The sequence below is a fragment of the Pongo pygmaeus genome, chromosome 1, assembly GCF_028885625.2.
Source record: "Pongo pygmaeus isolate AG05252 chromosome 1, NHGRI_mPonPyg2-v2.0_pri, whole genome shotgun sequence".
NCBI lineage: Eukaryota > Metazoa > Chordata > Mammalia > Primates > Hominidae > Pongo > Pongo pygmaeus.
Window position 1 is genome coordinate 36957905 of NC_072373.2, and position 17115 is coordinate 36975019.

Genomic DNA, 17115 nt, shown 5'->3' on the forward strand with positions numbered 1-17115 from the left:
CCTGGGAAAGTCGCCCAGCAGGTTTGGCTTTATCTGACCTTTATTCAAGATGGAGTCGCTCTGGTTAGGACACTTCAGACATAATTCCCTCCTCCTTTTTACCAGGAGACCTTTAATCCTAAGGGGTGCAGGGGGACAAAGATCCATCCTCAGTAACTTCTTCAAGCTGAACAGAAGCAATGATATTCCTGCCTAACCATTAGGATCCCTTTGCCTAAAGTAGAGAGCTAGCCAGTCAGAAAGCATCTGTATAGTGAGGACCAATCATATATAATTCTAAGTCCCAGAAAAAGGTGAAGTCTAGAAAATTAATGTGTTAAATTTAAAGAAGCATTGAGTAAGCTTAACTTTTATTCCTACATAAAAAGTACAATGCAGTATATTCCACAGCACAAAACAGAATGAATAGAATTATCCCAAGCATGCTAAACAAAAAAAGTTTCCTAAGGACTAGGCAGTTGTTAGAACCAAGCAGATATGGGGTCAACTGACAGCGTGTCAATGGCAGAGATGTGGGTGTCTAAGTCTTTCGTGGCCTGAGTAATATTACGTGAATAGTCTGGAATGTATGCATAACATTCTGTTTTGATTATAGCCTAAGTTCCCCCTTTGAGCTGCTGTTAACACGTCCAGAGCCATAGTTTCATAAGGCTATCTGTCTAATTTGAGATGTTTCTTCAGTCAAGAGGGTAAGGGCATTGCGTGTATTATTGAAAACTGCAGCTGTGTTTAGCTACAGCTTTGGCTTGAAGCTCAATGTCAATTGTGGCTGCCTGTGGGGAGAAGATAGTGTCAGGCCTCTGAGCTGAAGCTCAGCCATTGTAACCCCTGTGACCTGCATATATAAGTCCAGATGGCCTGCAGGAGTCAAGAAGTCTGGAGCAGCCAAAAAAAACACAAAAGAAGTGAAACAAAAGAAGCTCCTGCCTTAATCCAGTCTATCATTGTTGGACATTTGGGTTGGTTCCAAGACTTTGCTATTGTGAATAATGCCGCAATAAACATACGTGTGCATGTGTCTTTATAGCAGCATGATTTATAGTCCTTTGGGTATATACCCAGTAATGAGATGGCTGGGTCAAATGGAATTTCTAGTTCTAGATCCCTGAGAAAATGTGGCACATATACACCATGGAATACTATGCAGCCATAAAAAATGATGAGTTCACGTCCTTTGTAGGGACATGGATGAAATTGGAAATCATCATTCTCAGTAAACTATCGCAAGAACAAAAAACCAAACACCGCATATTCTCACTCATAGGTGGGAATTGAACAATGAGAACACATGGACACAGGAAGGGGAACATCACACTTTGGGGACTGTTGTGGGGTGGGGGGAGGGGGGAGGGATAGCATTGGGAGATATACCTAATGCTAGATGACGAGTTGGTGGGTGCAGCACACCAGCATGGCACATGTATACATATGTAACTTACCTGCACGTTGCGCACATGTACCATAGAGCCTAAAGTATAATAATAATAATAATAATAATAATAATAATAATAAAATTAAAAAAAAAAAAAAAGAAGCTCCTGCCTTAACTGATTGACCAGCCTTACGACGTTCCACCATTATGACTTGTTCCTGCCCTGCTCCAACTGATCAATTGACCTTGTGACATTCTTCTTCTGGACAATGAATCTTATGATCTCCCCATCATGGACCTTGTGACCCCCTCCTCTGCTGACAATAGATAACCACCTCTAACTGTAACATTCCACTGCCTACCTCAGTCCTAGAAAGCTGCCCCTCTCCTATCTCCTTTCGCTGACTCTCTTTTCAGACTCAGCCCACTTGCACCCAAGTGAATAAACAGCCTTGTTGCTCACACAAAGCCTGTTTAGGTGGTCTTCTATACAGACACGGGTGACAGATAGCCAATGGGTAAAACAACCAAGAAGCCTGCTTTTGTCACTTATGACGAGCTCTTACAGTTTCCCAGTTAGATGGGAGAGATTATAATCTAGTGAGGATACATCCTGGGAGATGAGGATGACCCTATGTACATCTTCCAGTCCAATTATAAGGCATATATGGCCAGCCATGTGACCCACATGCCCATAACCAACCCCAGGGAGAAATACAAGCACCTAGCCATAAAGACTCATTTTGCCATCCCATCCACATTTGGCTAGTTACAAGAAGGGTGCAATTATAGTGTTGGGGTAGTAACCATTCCATGTTACAGGTTTCAGTGTGGTGATCACTGCTGTTGTCTTTCAAAGCATAGGGGCACTCTGCCTAATACCTGAACTTAGACAGCTGTCATCCATTCATCGTGTACAGTATAACCTTACGTCAGAGTGGAGTTTAATTTTCTGATCAAACAAAAAAGAGGCTTGTTTCACGGTGGGAAGGGAAAAGGCTGGGCCCTGTGTTTCTATAGTAGAAGGGAAAAAGGGTGGTCCATTTACCCCAATCATAATAACTTCCCCATATGCTCATAGTGGCTGGCAGGATGTGCCAGGGCAGCCTGAGGTGGAGGAGGCATTAGTTCTGTGCATACCCAGCAATTAGTGTTGTTGTGTAGGGAGGCTAAAGTTTGTGCCCATTTGGCAAAGACATTGCTTCTTAGCTGGTTCCAATACATGCACAGAATTAAGATGTTAATCCAAATCTTTAAGTTATTCATCCTTCTTGTTTCTTCTGAGCAGGCGCCAGAGATCAGTGGTTGGTACACAGGAATAAGTGAGATCAGTCTCCTAAGTTCCAGCAGCCTGTGGGACTTCATAAGAAATGGGTTTAATTCGAGATAAATGAACCCAGCTGCTTATTCCTTGAAGTTTAATTGCAGTTGGGGTACTAAGGGGTACTTGGTAGGGTACTTTGTACAAGTACTTTGGGGAAAGTTGATCTAATGGAGACCCTTCCTTCCAAGTTTTTAATAGAACCCAGTTTCCTGGCTGGATTATAGCATTTTCTTCCTTAGTGGAGGGAGGAAGTCTCTGATTTCCATATTCAAGAAGAGCTTTTTGCACCCGACCTAAGTTAATAACGTAGTTCTGTAATTTGAAAGTATCTATATCTACTAGGAAATCTGCAGTTAAGAAAGGACTTCCATACATTATTTCGAAAGAGCTGAGCTGCAAGTTTCCCTTAGGGGCAGCCAAAACTAGCAACAAGGCCACAGGCAATAGAGACAAATAGCTTTCTGATGTTTCCTGGCATAACTTGGCAAGAGTCCTCTTGGAAGTTTGGCCCTTTCTACTTTTCCTGCAAACTGTGGCCTCCATGCTGAATAAAGGCGATACTGAATTCCTAGAGCCAGTGATATATTTTGGGTTCTTGTTGCTGTGAAAAATGAGCCACTCTGTAAGCTTTTAGGCAGCCCAAACTTAGGGATTATTTCCTTTAATAAAAATTTAGAAATGTCAGTTGCCTTTTCAGACCAGGTAGGAAAAGCCTCAATCCAACAGGTAAAGGTATCAATGAATACTAATCAATATTTGAATCCTTCCCATGGGGGTATTTGAGTGTAGTCTATTTGCCAATCTTCACCTGGGTATGTTCCCCTGTGCTGAACAGGCTTTACTAAAGGAAGAGGTAAAGGTACTTAGGGATTATTTCCTTTAATAAAAATTTAGAAATGTCAGTTGCCTTTTCAGACCAGGTAGGAAAAGCTTCAATCCAACAAGTAAAGGTATCGATGAATACTAATAAATATTTGAATCCTTTCCATGGGGGTATTTGAGTGTAGTCTATTTGCCAGTCTTCACCTGGGTATGTTCCCCTGTGCTGAACAGACTTTACTAAAGGAGGAGGTAAAGGATGATTATTTGGGTTATTTTGGACACACAGTTCACAGGCCCAAGTCCCTTGTTTTGCTGTTTTAAGAAGGGTTTTTCCTATAAAAAGACATCAATTGAAATAGGGAATCCTTCCCAAATGAGTGGAGTCATGCACATGCTTAACTACTTTGCATTGATCAGCCTTTGGTACATATAGCTTGCCATTTTCATCAATTAGCCATCTGGAAGGGTTTAAAGTTAATCCATGGGTTTTAGCTCATTCCTGTTCTCCTTTAGTATACTCTGGCTTTATCATCACCAGGGCAGTGGGTACCAACATGCCCACAAAGTTGACTGGCTCCCTTAATGCAGCTGCCTTGGGTATAGCACCTGCAAAAGAATTTCCTTTTATTATAGTGGAGTCTCCTTTCTGATGCCCCCTACAGTGACTCACAGCAACTTCCCTTGATAGCAGGACAGCATCTAGTAGATTTAAAATTTCCAAATGGTATTTTATACGGGAACCCTTAGCAGCAGTTAGGAATCTCTGTTCCTTCCAAATGATAACATGAGCATGAAGACCAGAAAGGCATACTTGGAGTCAGTGTCAGTGTAAATGTTCATTCTTAAATCATTTCCCAATTGAAGGGCTATGTATGGTAGGAGCCATTAACTGCTTTTTTTTTTTTAAGACAGAGATGGGGTCTTGCTCTGTCACCCAGGCTGGAGTACAATGATGCAATCTTGGCTCACTGCAACCTCCGTCTCCTGGGTTCAAGTGATTCCTCAGCCTCCCGAGTAGCTGGGATTACAGGTGCCCACCACCATGCCCAGCTAATTTTTGTATTTTTAGTAGAGACGGGGTTTCGTCCTGTTGGTCAGGCTGGTCTCAAATTCCTGACCTCAGGTGATTCACTCGCCTCAGCCTCCCAAAGTGCTGGGATTACAGGTGTGAGCCACCACACCCAGCCCATTAACTCCTTTTTGAGCTGAGCTAGAAGCTGTTAGAGCCTGGGCTTTGATTACCTCATGCTGACTGGCAACAGCCTACCTGGCTCTCCATTTTCCCTGATATATAAAACTGCCCCCATTTGTAAACCATTCTATTTCAGGATTATCTAGTGGCTCAGCTTTTAAGTCTGCCCAGCTGGAATAAATTTGCTCCATAACTTGCATGCAAGAATGATCTAGAGGGTCCATAGCCTCAGGCAGATAAGTAGCTAGGCTTAAGGTTTGGCATCCTTTAAGAGTAATATCAGGAGTGTCTAAACAATAAAGCCTGGTACTTTAATAAGCATATCTTGGTTATCTATAGGTATCCGTTAGCTTCTACAACCTCTTGTACTTGGTGTGGGGTCAAAAACTCCAGATGTTGCCACAAAGTTAATTTGTTAGCTTCATCTACCAGAAAAGCAGTTGCTGCAACTGCTGTGAGACATCTGGGCCATCCTGAAGCCACATGGTACAATTGCTTAGAAAAGTATGCCACCAGTTAAGGGATATCTCCTAGTTTCTGGACAAGAATGCACAGGGCTGTTTGTTGTTTTTCAGCCACGTAAACAAAGACTGGTTTGTCAAGACTGGGGATTCCTAAGGCTGGAGATGTACTCTTAGAGAGTATTAAAAGCGTGTTTATAATTGTTATCCCATTTAGAAGGATCTGAGTCTGCTCCTCACAGAGCCTCATCTAAAGGCTTGGCCATATCCCAAATCTGGGTACCCATAAATGGCAGAATCCTGCCATCCCTAGGAAAGCCCGTAATTGTTTTCTAGTTTGGTGTTCTGGAACACCCAAAATAGCTTCTTTTTGTACCAGGGCTATTGCCCGGGTGCCAGGAGTTAAGACGTATCCCAAATACTTAACTTTTTGAGTTGAAATCTGGGCCTTGGCTTGGCGTAGTGGCTCACACCTGTAATCTCAACACTCTGGGAGGCCGAGGTGGGAGGATCATTTGAGCTCAGGAATTCAAGACCAGCCTGGGCAACACAGCAAAACCGTCTCTAAAAAAAATTTTCTTTTTAATTAGCTGGGTGTAGTGGTGTGCACCTGTGGTCCCAGCTACTTGGGAGGCTGAGGTGGGAGGACTGTTTGACCCCAGGAGATGGAGGTTGCATTGAGCTGAGGTCACACCACTGCACTCCAGCCTGGGCGACAGAGCCAAACCCTGTCTCAAAAAAATAAAAAGAAAAGAAATCTAGGCCTTGTACAGCAAGACTTTATATACCCATTAGTTCTCAGAAAATTTAACAGCGAAATGGTGTTATTGTCTGAGTCCCTTTTGGTTGGCTAGCAACAAGCAGATGATTAAGTACTGAGTAATGGTGCCCTTATCCGATCATAACATTTAAATTCTTTAGCCAACGCATTTTCAAATAAATGAGGGGTATCTCCAAACCCCTAGGGAAGAACTGTCCAAGTTAATTGACAAACTAAATGACTATGTGGGTCAGTCCATTCAAAAGCAAAGATGGATTGCGAATCAGGGTGCACCAAAATACAGAAAAAGGCTTCCTTAAGATCTAAGATTGTAAGCCAATTAGCACCCCCAGGGACCTGGGCTAACAGCCTGTAAGGATTGCATACTATAGGATGTATGAGAACAACAGCCTCATTGACAACCAGGAGGTCTTGAACAAATCTATAGTCTCCATTTGTCTTTTTAACTGACAAGATTGGAGTATTACAGGGAGACTCAGAGTCTCAGCAAACCAAATTGCAGAAACTTATTCATTAATGGCTGGATTCCTCTTTGTGCCTCTGGTCTCAGAGGGTATTGTCTTTTCCAAGGAATATGAGACACCAGGTTTAAGTTGAATACAAACTGGAGGGGTATTTAATGCCCTCCCCAGAACTTAAATGTTCCAAACCATAGGATCTATTTGGGAGGTTACTACAACATGCAAGCTAGCTGAATCTCTATTAATTTTTCTCTATTGTCTTGGAGAGAAGTAAAAGCAATTCCTCATCCACCTTGTAATCTCTGAAAGAGTCTACAGTTTGAAGCTGAGTTAATACATTTCTTCCCAACAGAGAGGCAGGGCATTCAGGCATTAAAAGAAAAGCATACAAAGCCGTGAGACGAGATCGTGCCACTGCACTTCAGCCTGGTGACAGAGTGAGACTCTGTCTCAAAAAAAGAAAAAAAAAGAAGAGCAGCTTAGAGGATGCTAAAACAGCACCTATGAGCTTGTCCATTTATCCTTGTGACCATACAGTCTCGGGATGATAAAGCCTCTTCATAATGCGTCAAAACAGAGCAAGCAGCCCCTGTATAGAGAAGGAAATTAATATTCTTACCTGCCACTTCAAGGGTTACCCCAGGATCATCCAGATATATGGTTTTGTTGCCCAATGAGAGCTGTGGCAGAAGGTCTTGAGCCCCATCACTCTTGACCTTCAGCACCTAAACCAAGGATGTCTGAGCAAACCCAAGAGTGAGTGGTGCGCATTCCCTCTTCCTAATGGCCAGTTTTCTTACAGCAAGCACTTTAATTCATACTCAAGTTGCGGTGATCTGGAAGCCCAGATTGGGGCTTTCTGCCTTCTAGCTTCCCTTGCCAAGGCTGAGAAGTGTAAGGGCAACCCCCATGTGGGTAGCAAGCTTAAGGCCACAGCTAAGAGCTGTCCCTTTTGAGAAGCTGTCTTAAGTTTTTCTGCTTTCTCTGTGTTGTCCTTGTTATTAAAAACCATAAATGCCATGTCCCAAAACTGGTTCATAGTAGTCTGGGGACCCAAGGCTGCTTTTTTTGCAGTTTCCAATGGATATCAAGGGCAGACTGGATTATACAATGTATCCCCAATCAGGTTTGTCCTTTTGAAGTGGGATCAGTATATTTCCTAATTGCCTCAATTGTCCCTGAAACAAAGCCAGATTCTCATCTTTACCTTGGGTAACTTCCTTCACATTATCATAATTAACATGTTTTTTCGTACATGTGTTTATCCCTTCTAATAAACAAGTGATCATGTGATCTCTCTTCTCAGTCTTCACTATTCCTTTGATCATTCCATCCTGGATTTTGATCAGGAACTGCAATACCCCCAGCCCTGTAGATAGTATGATTAGAATTGTGGGATAGCATTTCATCTGCATGTGTCCTAGTTATTTCCAAAATCCACTGTTTTTCTTCCACTGTACAGCAGGTGGATAACAAAATATGCAAATCCTGCCTGGTTAAATTATGTCAGAGTTAGTTTCTCAAACTCATCTATAAATTTTCCTGGGTCTTCAGAGAAACAACCAAATTTTTCTTTGCATAATGCCAAATCAGACATAGAAAAAGGAACACACACCCTTATAGTGCCCTCTTCCCCATCTGCCACTTCTCTAAGCAAAGATTTTCCTTCGAAAGTTGCTAAGAGGCTCTGCTATGGGTAGTACAGGTGGGGCTGGGTTCCTCAGGGAGTAACAGGTACAGAATAGGACTAAGCATCTCAGAAGGAGGTAGATGTAAAATAGGGCTAGACGGGTAAGGAGGAGGAGATGAAGAGGTCTCAACAGAACTACTAGAAGGGCTAGAAGGGACAGGGACAGATGCACCTGAAGCACTGGAACTGACCGAGGCTTGCATTGAAAGATCATCTAGAATATCTAATTAGTTTTCCTCTGTTGTTTTCATTAAATATGCACATGCTTGTTGTAAAGTTTTATCCTGACTAAGCAATAAAAATGCTTGAACATATGGTATTTCACCCCATTTTCCCTCCTGCTTGCAAAACAAATCAAGTTGAAGTATAACTATTAAAGGCTGTAGTTCCATTAGGTGGCCATTTTTGTTGACTTTCCAAATAACATTATTATTATTTGGAATAATAACATTATTATTTGGCCCTATTAGGGCCAAACAATATTACATAAAAATAAAAATTTATTTTTCTTAAGCCCACCTAATTTAAATTGGTCCCAATGCTCTAATATGTACCCCAGTGGCAAGCTTTTTAGGATTAAGGCTGTGTTACCCATGAGGGGAGCAGGTAAAGGTGAAAGTAGAGATCATTGTGAATGAGGTTGTACTGCCACTGGCCAAGCTCCACTAAAAAGGATGAAAGAGCTTTCAGAGCCAAATGAGCAAGGGAAAATGATCCTGTGATCACTTTTTTTTTTTTTAAATAAAAATAGAGATGGGGTCTTGTTATGTTGCCCAGGCTGCTCTTGAACTCCTCAGCTCAAATGGTCCTCCTGCCTTAGCCTCTCAAAGTGCTAGGATTATAGGTGTGAGCCACTACACCCAGCCCCTGTGGTCACTTTAATGCAGCTATATTCATATTACCCAAATAATGAGTTGAGCCATTTGTACTAGAGAGACCACAATAGGCATGTCCAGGCTCAGGACAGTGATGGCAAGCAGGGTGAAACTTACATGGTCTTGCTGTCCGTAACCAAGAAGTAAAAGTCATTTGATTAGTAAGCAGATGAAAAGGAACTGCTAAAAACAAATCTCCAATTCCCTATTCTAGAGCTGTTTGTCTACATGGGACTGGCATAATTGCTGCCTGGCTCAATCATACACCGTGGAATTTTTCATTTAAAATTTGTAAGTACTGGCTGGGCGCAGTGGCTCACACCTGTAATCCCAGCACTTTGGGAGGCCGAGGTGGTGGATCACTTGAGGTCAGGAGTTCAAGACCAGCCCGACCAACATGCTGAAACCCCGTCTCTACTAAAAATACAAAAACTAGCCAGGCATGATGGCACACACCCGTAGTCCCAGCTACTCGGGAGGCTGAGGCATAAGAATCACTTGAACCTGGGGAACGGAGGTTGCAATGAGCTGAGATCACGCCACTGCACTCCAGCCTGGGCGACAGAGCAAAACTTCATCTCCAAATAAATAAATAAATAGATAAAAATTGGAAGTACCAAGTTTCAATTTTGAGAGAAGGGGAGGCAATAAATAATTCATGTAAATGGGCTACATATAGGGAAAGTAAATCTTGCAGAACCATTCATCCCCAATGTACCTTAACAGGATGCCGGAGCAGACAGGTGAAGAGCCGATAATCCGAAGGCAAATGAGGAAAGTGAAAGTTAAAAATATCAGGACTGGTTAAGTGAGGCTTGTGAAAAGCAGCAGGAAAACACAGCAGTAAAACATAGCAGTCAGGAAACTGGCAGGTAGCAGCCTTTAATGAGCAGCCAAGAGTGCAAGGAGGGCTAATCTAAAGGGAGTAATGGTTAATATCTCGTCACACTGAATCCATATCCAGCTATGAGGATGTGGAGGGCCTCCAACCCTTCCCAGTTGGACCTCTAACCCAGTTTTAGACAAGTACCCCTGTCCTTTACCAGTATAAAAATATATTCCACCACTTACCTAAAGTTGGCCAATTGGTGCTGCACAGTGTATTTCCTCTGGGTTGGAGGGTCTCACCTCATTAAGGTTCCAGTGGAGATGCAATGGGAAAATGTTACCAGAAAAGGGGTCTCATCCAAGACCCCAAGAGCAGGTTCTTGGCTCTTGCAGGGAAATAATTCAGGGCAAGTCACAGAGTATAGTAAAGTTTAAATAGTTTATTAGAAACCACTGTATTACAGAGTAGGGCATGCTCAGAAAGCAAGAGGAGGAATGCCTCTACCTTAATGTAATGCTTGCTTACGTAGGATATTAGGGCTAAGAATAGTGTACTTTATTATAAAGTCCTGTGATCAGCTTGTGACAGGATATTAGTATTCATGTTCTCTTGTGTAACTATTGATTTCAGCAAGAATTTATGGGTGTACTATTAATAGTATCATTAGAGTAAAACCCATTCTTAAACTACGAATGCCTTTTTCCGTTAACTTGTTTCCTCAATCTTAGACATCTTGTGATAAAGAGTGCCTAACTTCCTGAGAAAGTCACCCAGCAGTTTTTTGGGTTTTTTTTTTTTTGGCTTTATATGGCCTTTATTCAAGATGGAGTCATTCTGGTTAGGACACCTGTGACAGAATAAGTTTAAATGTTAATGGAATAACTCTGGCTGAAGCTGGAAGGCTACTGCAATAATCCAGGTGGGAGATGATGGCTGCTTGGACCAGGGTGGTGCCTGGGGAGGTGGTGAGAAGTGGTTGACTATGGATATGTTTTGAAGATGTTGTTGATAGAATTTGCTGACAGATGAGACTTGGGATGTAAGAAACAGAGACGAGTCAGAGGTGAGTTGGAGGTTGTTGCCCTGAGTAACTAGAAAGATGGAATTGCCATTTATTGATATAGGAGTAGATTTTGGAGGAGAAGATCAAGATCAATTTGAGGCTTGTTCAGTTTGTGATGTGTGTTAGACATCTAACTGAACGTATCAAATTGGCAATTAAATATACAAGTCTAGAATGAGGGGAGAGTTCTGGGCTGGAGATAGAAATTTTGGAATTCACTGGCATAGGTGTTGTATGTAAAGCCACGGGAATGGATGAGATCGCCAAAGGAAGTGCATGTGGACAGAGGGGACCGAGCTCCTAACATTTGGTGGTTGGTAGAACTGGCAAAGGAGACCAGAAAAGGGCTCACTGTATGCCAGGTACTGGTTTCAGCACTTTGATGTTTATAAGCTCTTTTAATCCTCACTTTAACTCTGGGACATAACTATTACTATATCAGGGGACCTTAAGTACCTCGCGTAGCTCTCACAGTAGGTGACAGAGCCAAGTCAAGCACAGGCCATGTGTCCTACAGCCTGCCATAACCACCAGACTATCCTTCCCCCCAGCGACTATACCAAATGTTTATACTTTTACTTATTTAACAGGATGGGCTTCTAGTGCAGAGTGACTTAAACAGGATCTGTGTCCATTATCTTTACTCTGAATCTCAATTTCCGCATTAGTAACATGCCAGCCTGCCTCTTTCATAGGACTGTGTTAAAACTAACAATGGTAGTGGACTTGTAAAGCTCAAAGTGCAGTATCTACATTACACTCTGTCACAAGATCTCTGGGATGGAGGAGGCCCTTGAAAACCCCCGAATAGAATATCATCCCCTTCTGATGCATGTCACGATAACATCCCTATCATACCTTGTACTGCCTCTCTGCTTGGGACCTTTCTCTTTCTACAGTTCTATTTGTAAGGAACATCTTTAAACCAAAAGACCCTTCTAATTTCTACTGATCCCATATAGCTCCCCCCTCCCTGAGATGCTGAGGATAAGTCTATATGTGAATAATATGCTCATAGGCCCTTGGATTTCTCCAGACACCCCTCTGATTGTCATTTTCTACTTGAACCCAGACATATTTTTCCAAAGCACTTGGAATCAGTTAGTCACCAGCAAGAAAAATGGAAAGTATTCTTTTCTTTAAAATTTTATTTTATTTTAAGTTCTGGGATACATGTGCAGAATGTTCAGGTTTGTTACATAGGTAAACGTGTGCCATGGTGGTTTGCTGCATCTATCAACCCATCACCTAGGTATTAAGCCCCGCATGCATTAGCTATTTATCCTGATGCTCTCTCTCCCAAAATAGAAACTATTCTGGATAGAAAAGAATGGCTGAATACAGGGAGCCAGTTACACAGGTGATGAAAGAAGCTGAGACAATAACCCTGAGGCAACCAAGAGTATCAACAGTAGGAAGTCACCATTCCAACCAATGGAAGTGTAACAGGGGTGTTTATTTATTTTTATTTATTTATCTTTTCTGAGATGGAGTTTTGCTCTTGTTGCCCAGGCTGGAGTGCAGTGGCGCAATCTCAGCTCACTGCAACCTCCACCTCCCAGGTTCAAGTGATTCTCCTGCCTCAGCCTCCCAAGTAGCTGGGATTACAGGCATGCGCCACCACGCCCGGCTAATTCTTTGTATTTTTAGTAGAGACAGGGTTTCTCCATGTTGGTCAGGCTGGCTTCAAACTCCCGACCTCAGGTGATCCGCCCGCCTCAGCCTCCCAAAGTGCTGGGATTACAGGCGTGAGCCACCACGCCGGGCAACAGTGGTGTTTATTAGAGTCTAAGGGCCTGAGTCACCTGGCTGAAGCTAGGACCACAAAAAGCCTTTGTACCAGGGGCTGGAGCCATGGAAGGGAAACTGCAAGAGGCAGAGAACAGGGAAAAAAAAGCCCTGGCTTCTCCCTTGCCCTGACTCCCGAAAATGCCTCCTGCTAAGGTATAGATGTAAATGATTGCCAGCCATTATTCTAGAGGTCATAAGACATTGCAACTTCCCCAATTACTCCTGCAGATAACATCACTATTGTGGAACCTCAGCTTGGCTTTTTGAAATGTCTTTTCGGGTTTTTTGCATGTCTGACACTGATGGCTCCACCTGGACCCACCAATCAGTCCTGTGGCCCCCAGCTAGCAGTGACTAAGCACACTGGAGGACCATTTCCCATACCCCTGTGATTGCAACCCCAACCAATCAGTAGCAAGCACCCACCCCATCCTATCCCACAAACTACCTTTGAAAACCCCTGGCCCCCAAATGCTTGGGGAGATTGATTTGTGTAATAACTCTGTCTCCCTGTGGCCTCAGTCAGTTAAACTCTTTCTTTACTGCAATGCCATGGTCTCAGTGAATTGATATTGTCTATACAGCAGGCAGGAAGAACCCATCAGGTGGTTACACTACATCCCCCTAGTAGTCCTCTCCACTGACACTGCCTTCTGCTTGTGCTTCAGCCTAGGGCCTGTGTACTGTACCTGTGCCTTCTGCTTGTACCCACGCAGACCATCATGTGCTGGTCCCTTCTTGTCATTTAGGTCTCAACTCAAAAGTAACTGCCATCAGGAGGCCTCTCTTGACATCCCCCAGATATATTAGCATCCTACTGCCCTGGCCCATGTCTTCCACCTTTTTATAAGGACGAGTCACATTGGATTGAGAGATCACCTTACTCCAACATGACCTCATCCTAATTACATCTTCAATGACCCTATTTCCATCTAAGGTCACATTCTGAGGTACTGAGGTCTAGGTCTTCAACATATTTTGGGGGAACACAAGTCAATTATAGCAGGAATCTTTAGGGTATAGATGATAATTCAAGCCATGAGGCTAGAGGTGACCACTTCACTAACCCCTATGGAGTGAATAGAAAGGAGGTGGAAAATCTAGCTTTGGGGCCGGGCATGGTGGCTCTCGCCTGTAATTCCCCCAACATTTTGGGAGGCTGAGGCAGACAGATCACTTGAGGTCAGGAGTTCGAGACCAGCCTGGCCAACATGACAAAACCTTGTCTCTGCTAAAAATATAAAAATTTTAGCCAGGCATGGTGGCAGGCACCTGTAATCCCAGCTATTTGGAAGGCTGAGGCAGGAGAATCACTTGAGCCCAGGAGGCAGAGGTTGCAGTGAACCAAGATTGCTGCACTGCACTCCACCCTGGGTGACAGAGCGAGACTCCATCTAAAAAAAACCAGAACAACAACAACAACAACAAACCTAGCTTTGGGAAAGGCTGCCCTGTAGAGCTGAGATGAGGAGAAGCCAGCAGAGAGGCTGAGACGGAGCAGTAACTGTAACTGTAATAGGCCTGTTGCCTGATGTGTGCAGCAAGCCAATGTGCCAAGACAGGGGGTTGCAGTAGAAAAAGAGGCTTACCAATAGGGCCTCCAATCGAGGAGATGGAGGGAAACCTCAAACCCTCTCTCAAGGAGTTTGGGGCTTTTCTAAGGGTTTTTAAGGAGTAGGCTGAAGTGTGGAGACTGCTGATTGGCCAAAGAGAACAGGGTGAAATCATGGGACAGAGAGAGAAGCAGCTGTATTCTCATGCTGATTCCATTCCTCTGTTGGTGTCTTCAAACTGGTTGGTGTCAGCTGTTTCACTGGAATTTGTGATCTGAAAAACATCTTAAGCAATTTGTATTTTTGAGACAGAATTTTGCTATTGTCGCCCAGGCTGGAGTGCAATGGCGCGATCTTGGCTCACTGCAACCTCCACCTCCCAGGTTCAAGTGATTCTCCTGCCTCAGCCTCCTGAGTAGGGAGGATAGGGAGGCTGGGATTATAGGTGCCCGCCACCATGTGTGGTTAATTTTTGTATTTTTAGTAAAGATGAAGTTTCACCATGTTGGCCAGGCTGGTCTCGAACTCCTGACCTCAGGCAATCCTCCCGCCTCGGCCTTCTAAAGAGTCGGGATTACAGGCGTGAGCCCCTGGGCCTGGCCTTAAACAATTCTTAAGCAAATCCTTATGATTCTAATGTCAGAAATCCTACCTATAGGAGCAGTGGAGATGCAAATGGTCAGTATCTAGTGCTACATGACTTTTGGCTACAAGGAGGTGGGTCAAAGTACAGCCTGATTAATGCTTAATTATAACTCTATTTCTGTACAGAATTCGTGTTAACCCTGTGAGGATGGCTTCAAAGTGAGGTAGGAGCAAGCTGGGAATGTGTGGTGTCCTGGAAGCTAGGGAGGAACGCGTATCAAGGAGGAGGGAGGATCAGCCAAGTCCACTGTGGCTGATAAATCAAGAAAGAGGAGGATGGGAAAATGGCTATCTGATGCGACAACACTGAGGTCACTTGTGACCTTGACAAGCACTGTTCCAGTGGAGTGGAGGGCAGTAAAGCCTGACTGGTGTGTGCTCATGAAGGAATGGGAGAGAGGACTTGGGGGCCGCAAGGACAGAACATTATTTACATGTTTATGATCTGTCTCTCCACACGTGCGTGAAAGAGCCACGAAAGCCAGGACCCGAGAGTATCTTATCCATTTCTGTATCCCAGTGCCCAGCACATTGTATTTGTTAAGCCATATTTTATATTTTATTAGCCAGTATCTCCTTCAAATGTGGGAGCCCATAATTTTCCAGTTTGGTCACACCAACAAAGACTAGAGAGGAATGACAGGGTTGGAATAGAATTCTCTGGTTCCTTCCAGCTCTAATATTCTATGATGGTGTGAACTTGTTCTATCAAGTACCACTGTATTAATACAGTAAGGAATTTAATTAGTGGTCTGCTATTGTTAATTTGTTTTGGTAAGCAACTGTTAAATGAAATGGTTGGAATCAGTGTTCCATTCATAAATTTAACAAACGTTTGTCGAGTGCCTACGATGTGTTAGGCACTATGTATATTGTCCCATATAACAGATGTAAGAGCAGAGGGCCTGGGATAGGGGTGAGTGGTCAGGAGAGGTGATGGGGACCTCCCATTGCTAATGCTCCAGGAGGTCCAGGGTTCTTTGATGTGGCTGGCGCCACTCTGCTTATCACTGAGGAGAGAAGAGGCTCTCAGTGGCCTGAGTGGAGGGGTTACCAAGCTGCAGCTGCAAGGGACACAGAGCAGCATTCACCAAGGCACAACAAGCAGCCTCTATCTGCTTCACCACTGAGGAGCAGAGGCCCCCACACAACAGCTGTTTCAGGCAGTGGGAGGAGAGGAAGATGTGGTCTTCAGGTCCACCCTGTCACAGAGCCAACACCAGATTTTACGCCATATCTAGCGCTTGAGGCTTCTTCTGCGGCTGAACAGCGCCTTTGGGCTTTCTCTGCAGGATCCTTTCTTTCTGCTTTCATAGGCCTTGTCAGGCACGGCAGGGTTTAGCAGTTGCTTTCTAAGGCGAGGAGAGGAGGGCTCAGAGCATTGCCAGACCTAAAGGGGAGGGTCAGAGCCAGGACAAGAACCTAGGGGTATTCCTGCCCCTGGAATAATGGAGAGAACATGGGCTCCGCAGTCTACCCCTGGATGAAATAATCTTCATTTGATTACCGCTCCACCCGCATCCTTTCTGAAACAAAGTACCTCAGTTTCCTCATTTGTAAATTAGGGAGAAAAATGTCCTTCTTACAGCGTTCCTTGCAGAATCAACGGCATAATGTGAGTGAGAGCGCTTTGTAACTAACATACAAAGTGCTCTCCAGACATTTATTACGGTTTTAAACCGCCAGGCCAAGCTTCCTCTTGCAATTATAGATTAGGAGCTCCTACTCATCTGACTTTGTTCCACTTTCCACTCCTCTTCTCCGTCCCTCCCCCTCCAACAAAGAGAGGAAGTGAGAGACGCAGAGGCACGCGTCTAAGGACCAGCTTAGCTGGCCTAGGGTCACATGCAAGCTTTACCGCCTCAGGGGTGAGAGTTGGTGTGAGGGGCGCCCCCGCCCAGAACTACATTTCCCATCAACCCTTTCGCGGCTCCCGGGCGGCAGCGGCCAGGCGCACGCGCCGAGTACCGCCACGCCTGGTCTCTGGGACCCCCACTCCGGACCGGTTTCGCCTCGCGGAGCCGGTAGGTCCAGGTGCAGCGGTCGCAGTGCTGCGTACCTGCGCCGCGGGCTGGGGCGGTCTCAGGTGTGCCGAAGCTCTGGTCAGTGCCATGATCCGGCAGGAGCGCTCCACATCCTACCAGGAGGTACGAGGTTGTGAGAGACGGAAGGGAAGTTTGAGGCGGAGGAGCAGGGTCCCGGGGGCCTGGGCGGATGCGGGGCGGGGGGTGTCGGGGCTGCGCGGCAGAGGGCTCT

At 44.5% G+C, this 17115-nt stretch overlaps 1 protein-coding gene across 3 annotated transcripts in view; it reads left to right on the plus strand.

Annotated features, from left to right (window-relative positions):
• Positions 1-16776: 16776 nt before the first annotated feature.
• Positions 16777-17115, plus strand: part of PACC1 (proton activated chloride channel 1) — a 51377-nt gene continuing 51038 nt past the window's right edge. Inside the window, exon 1 of one of the 3 annotated variants that reach the window (XM_054478769.2) lies at positions 16777-17006. In XM_054478769.2, the coding sequence (XP_054334744.1) occupies positions 16971-17006 (36 nt within the window). In that variant the 5' untranslated portion in view covers positions 16777-16970. The remainder of the gene's footprint in view (positions 17007-17115) is intronic. The other 2 variants (XM_054478778.2, XM_054478786.2) reach the window with 2 other exon arrangements.